Source organism: Periplaneta americana, chromosome 8 (genome assembly GCF_040183065.1).
Source record: "Periplaneta americana isolate PAMFEO1 chromosome 8, P.americana_PAMFEO1_priV1, whole genome shotgun sequence".
Classification (NCBI taxonomy): Eukaryota; Metazoa; Arthropoda; class Insecta; order Blattodea; family Blattidae; genus Periplaneta; species Periplaneta americana.
The window spans coordinates 121,665,168-121,671,167 of NC_091124.1; the positions used below are offsets into that span (position 1 = coordinate 121,665,168).

Genomic DNA, 6,000 nt, shown 5'->3' on the forward strand with positions numbered 1-6,000 from the left:
TAAGGGGTTGGTACAGCTTACAGCAGTAAAATTTTTGGAAATATTCAACATTTTTTCCTCCATTACTGTATCTTGTACAAAAATGAAAATTGTATGTGTAAAACACTGTCCTTCTGTTACATGAAAAAATATATTTTTATGATTAAAAAAAATTATTTATACATTTTTTTTTTCAAAATCCAAACTGTGGCCGTTCAGTGTGCAGTGATGAAGCATTTCCCTCATAACTCATAAACTTGTTAACTGTTTTATGTTCTCTCTCTTTTATTTTATTGCTGAAACTCATGTTTACAATATCATACTCTTTCAACTACATTCCTTAATAAATAATTTTTTTTTGTGTTAGAAGAAAATACTGATATTTGACCATTTTTTAATTTATTTATTTTTCATCAGACAATCTATCAAAGTTAGAGAAGTGATCTTGCATCATATTGTAGATATGGCATGAATAAATACACAAAAAAAAATTCGTCACAGAATTTTGGATAGCTTTTTAGTTATGTGGGAAATGCTTCATCACTGCACAGTAACATGAATTTTGAAAAAAAAAAAAAAAAATGTAAATAATTTTTTTAAATCGTAAAAATATTTTTTATATAGCAGAAGGACAGTGTTTTACACATAGGCCTACTAATTTTCATTATTGTACAAGATACAGTAATGGAGGGAAAAAAAAATGTTGAATATTTCCAAAATTTTACTGCTGTGAGCTGTACCTAATCCCTTAAATGTAATAAGACTGCATGTTACCAAGTTTGAGTACTGTGAAATTTTATGCAGCTCTCCGACAGATACTGCTTCTTATTTTCAGCTCTCTTATAATTTCTAAACAGTCGCACCTATCTTTGTAACATTAAGTCTCGTGCAAAGTGTTGCTGACACCCCAAATATAATGGTCTCTTATGGGTTATTTTGTTTAGTGAACAATTAAAATATCGTTCTATTTTCATTTATACAACTATACGAAATACTGTAATATCTGTCGCAATGTTATAATTAATGTACAGTAATGGTAATATTTCAATATTGATCCACATGTAATATTCGAGCTATGTTAACTCCTAATCATAATTTACTTTTTATCTTCATTTCCAGACCATGACCATTGACGTCTAGGAAAAGAAAAGCACTAAATACACATTCATTTCAGAAACATGAAGGCCCAGCTCATAAGATGAGAAAATATTGCAAAGGATGCTACAAACGGAAAATAGCAGATGTGATATCTAAAAATAAAGTAAAGGAAGTCACAACTTACTGTGAAGAATGCGAGGGAAAGCCATACTTTTGCTTAGAGTGATTTGCTAATTATCATAATTAGTACATTTGAGATTCTCAGTACTATTCAATTTTTATAACATTGTCCAATAAATTAATTTTCGAGGCGAATATTTTTCAAACAAATGTCAGTAGAATATTTTGTTATATTATTTGTCAAACAAAATCTAATGTAAATCACTCTCTTTCAAACAAGGTTCAGTAATGTAACTTTTCTGTAACTTATAAAGTGCATTTCGAATATTTTCAAGCAAGAGAGTATGATACAATGTTTATCATCAGTTTCAATGTTATTGTAAGTTTATTAAAAATGGTCAAAATAAAATGTTATATTCATAGTGATATGTATCTTATTATGTTTAGATTTATACTCCATTTTGAATCTTGTGTACACTACTTTTAACACTTGAATATAATTGATTAACTAGTGAACTTACTCGTGTTAATCATGTAAGTCTGTGCGCACCCACACAACAGGCAGAGAAGTTCGAGATGACGCCGAGATCTAGTAGGCTCTGAGGATGGTGTGACGAAGCACCGAAATAGCTGTAAGCCGCACAGACTTACATAATTAACACGAGTAAGTCCGCTAGTTAATCAATTATTTAGATTTATGGTTCTATAATAAACCCCATCCAAACACCAATGACAGAAAAACTTTGATAAGGGCCACAGTAATACAATCCATATTTAGAATTCAATACTGCAGTGGTCAGGTGGCTGTAAAGCACGCGAAATAAAGTGAGATGCTGACAGACATATGGACTGCCTTGGTGCACAAGAAAATATACATAGCGGATCCCAGGAACAGCTCAGGTGCTCAACATGTTAAACTGTTATCATCTTGAGTATGAAAATTTTGATTTCAAACATGTTTATGGTTATTGTTGCCTTATTAATTCTAAGAAAGGTACTGAAAGTTTCAGAAGTACAGGCTTACTCAATATGTAGTTAACAACTCTGTATATGTGACTGGGGTGTGACAACACTCCGCGCAACTGCTTAAGGGTTAAAATTTCATGATGATATCAACATTCATGAGCATTTTCTTAGTTTCATGGCTGTAGAAGTCACTACAGACTCAGAATTAATCGAATGCATTCTTAGAACATTATCAAACAAGAATATTCCAATCGCAAACATGCGTGGCCAGGATTATGGCAATGGATAAAATATGAAAGGAAAACATTCAGGAGCTCAACAATGCATTAGGAAATTGAACTGGAGAACTTTTTATATCCCCTGCTGTTGTCATTCTCTCAATTTGGCGGCCAACGGTGGTGCGATATCATCTAGAGAGGTTTATAAACAATTTAGAAATTGTACAATATCATGTGCTTTTCTCAGAAACACCACCCTTAAGAAACACATCACAAGTTTAATGCCCAAGACACTAAATACAATTTGCTGGGAATATACAATTGGGCCACTCGGACTTTATTCATACGATTATATTATTGAAACAGCTACATTGTCATGTTTCGTTAAATTAACTGTAATTTCATGATGAAGTAAGATAAGGTATTGGTCTCTCCGCAATAAATGTATCAGATGACTATTAATACCTTGGACAATGCCATTATTGCTGGTGAGGATGCCGTTATTCCCGCCTAGAACTAGCAGCACTTGTTTCATCTACACCGGATTGAATGAGGCATTACCGCAGCTGGGCAAGTGTGCACACCAGATTCAAGTTTGTGTACATTAGTCTTCCACCTGGCAGCTTATGCGATATACTAATTTTATAGCGCTTTATCTCTATTTTGGTCCTCCATTACCGTTTTATATACCATGAAGGTAACTGTGTTTATTTCTTGTAGGCCTAATTAAAGAAGACATGGGGAAATATGAAAAGAAAACTGAAAAATCAAGTCACATACAAAGACAGTTTGATGAGGCAAAAAGATTGAGGGAGCTAGCCAGAGAGCTGCTGCCAACAAGAAAGGCTGAAAGCAAGAACTGAAAAGTAGCTTTCTAAATCGGGTTCTGAAGTGTTCAAAATAACAAAAAGGTCTAAAAAAATATGAAGGAAGCCAATCGAAAACTTGACTGTACGATAGCCGACATTCGGGCTTAGAACATAGGCCTACTAGTGTTAAACAAACTCCTTCAGAGAAGACATAACCTACATCTAAGCTTACCCTGGGTGTGATGAATCTAGTGAAAAAGATTCGGTACAGTGTAACGGGTGTGACGAGTGGTGGCACTAGTTGTACACGTCATATAAGGACATGAACATTTCTTTGTGATCTTTGTTAATAAGTTGTTGCAATGCAGGCATGTTGTAACACAGTGAAACTAAAGAAAACATACATTAAAAAGTGCGCACAGTTAGCCGACATTCTGAGTACACTTACCCGCATATGTCGTCTAAGTGTTCGCATTTGCCAACTTGTCTAAACTTCTGTAACTTACCACAATAAATGGTTATCACAGTTTTAACAATGCATAAATATTCTGAAACGTTCCTTGAGTATGAACACCTACTTAATGTTACAAAATAATCACAGACGACCACATTATGAGCGAATTGAAACTAAGTGCGCACAGTTACCTGGCATTACCTTACTGAATGAGATTGACAAAAAGATTTCAAACATTTTTATTTCCAAGAATGACGCAAGGAAAAATGTGTTTGAAATTGTTGGGACTGAAACAGTATTTTTCCTTTCACCATTTCACAGGTCAATGTTCTGACTAGTGTAATATGTAGGCCTAACTAGCCGCTGATGTGTGCTATGAAGGGGGAAAGGAACTGGCCACCCTACCCCATTATCTCCTGGCCTAGTTGCCTCATAAATGGTGCCTTCTTGGTATTACTAGTGAATGTTACTTATGTCCCGCCCACTATAGGAACTGCACTTGAACTGCCAACATAGAAAACAAAAAATCACACTCAATCGCTTTCACCTTCATCTTGACGGGATAATAAAAGCCTAAACTAACCTAACCTAACCTAAGTGCGTCGGTGTCTATTCCAAAATCGGCGGAAGTCGCTTAACGCTCAGTGGGCGGTGGATACTCTACATTGACCCATTCTTTGATGTAGCTTTTCTGGAGAATTTCTCTAACTTTGTAAGTTGTAACTTACGCCCCACAGATGTCCTATTGTTGGCCCTGTCGCTACTTCGGTGCTTGGGCAGAGTGCTGGCCCTGCTGGAGTTGGAGAGCAGATTCGGGTCCGTAGTAGACATTGAGTCGTGGTTGTAATAGTAGAATACCTGGCCGCTGCCTCCGCCGCTCACCCGCGCGCTACTTATCAAGCCGGCCATGTGCTCCTGCTGCCGCTCCACATACTGCCAGTACTGTGACCACAGCAGGTAGATGTACCCGCACATTCCCACGAAAACCAGATTGATGAATATCCACACGGAAACCGCCACTGCCCTCATCTTGTCCCGAACTACATCCGATCCATTGTATAAACTCGCAGGTTGTGATTCAGGATCAAAACACTATGCCGATCACGACCAGCTGATTCAATTGTCATAATGTTGTGTACCCCACACAATATTATTTTCGAAGTCTGATTCACAAAGTTCCTTTTCCTCCCACTAGATGGAACATCCCGACAATCTTCCGCAAAGAGTTAGAAAGAGATTATAGAGTGGCCAAGTTGTCCTATACAGCTCTCTTTGCGGTGCCACCACCAAAGACGTTTTATAGTTTAACCTAGACTCACTACGAGCGCTGTTCCTCGACCAAAAATTGAACACTTCCGCGCAACTCCATCTTGAGGGTGAGTGTCATGTGACTACAATATGTTTACATCACGACTCCGCCTAATTTAAAATAACATTATACAATAAAATAATTCATAAATATCCAGATTTGCAAAAATTTTAGTATCAGGAATTTCAAAAATAGCGTTAGCAATTTAATTTTTAAAGAATATATATTGATTTAATATGTATATGTATTTGTATGACTTAAATTGTTAAAATTGAAATTGTATTTTTAAATTTAATTTAATCCTGTAATTTTTTTTTCTTGCCCAGTTTGTGTCAAAAAATAATTATCTTTGTGTTTATCTTTGTGTTTAGATATCTCCCTGAGCACGAGTTTTTTACTCCTTCAGGGAAGAACTAAGATTGTATTTCTGTCAATGTTATTTTATTAACAATAAACAACAACAACAACAACAACATAGAAGGTTATTCAGTATTATTGAAAGTATTAGGAGTAAGTGCGTATTAATTTAATCAATAGTGTGTGTGTGTGTGTGTATATAATGTTTATATAGTTTAAATGAATCGTTCTCCTGTGATATACGTGAAATCACAGTGTAGGTCTAATATTGTGCTACATATGAGGCCTATACAAATAGTATTTTAATCATATTTCTTTGTTATAAGTGAAACCATCGTATGCTCTTGTGCTGCATACAACTGTACAAATAGTGTTCTTTTATAATTTATTTTCATCGTACTCCTATATAAATTCCGTAAGTGGAATCATGGTGCATAGTTGTGCCGCATACAACTGTACGAATCGACGTAAGAAGGATTCGGAAATTTCTTTTCACAATTAGTAAGTTAGTTACATATACTATATTAGGATATTGTAAAATGACTGAGAACATTAGTACATATTTATTATGTTAATAGAAGAGAATGTTTTATAGGAGTAAGCGCAAACTTTCTTTTTAGGTTTCCATTGCAAAAGCCTGAGCTTCTCAGTAAATGGTTATCTGCTGTTAAACGCGATAAATTTATACCA

General features: G+C 35.2%; 1 protein-coding gene across 4 annotated transcripts in view; it reads right to left on the minus strand.

Annotated features, from left to right (window-relative positions):
• The window catches only part of SiaT (beta-galactoside-a-2,6-sialyltransferase), a 234,390-nt gene extending 229,562 nt beyond the window's left edge, over positions 1-4,828 (minus strand). For all 4 annotated transcript variants that reach the window (XM_069833542.1, XM_069833540.1, XM_069833543.1 and 1 more), the window contains exon 1: positions 4,373-4,828. In XM_069833542.1, the coding sequence (XP_069689643.1) occupies positions 4,373-4,673 (301 nt within the window). In that variant the 5' untranslated portion in view covers positions 4,674-4,828. The remainder of the gene's footprint in view (positions 1-4,372) is intronic.
• Positions 4,829-6,000: the final 1,172 nt, after the last annotated feature.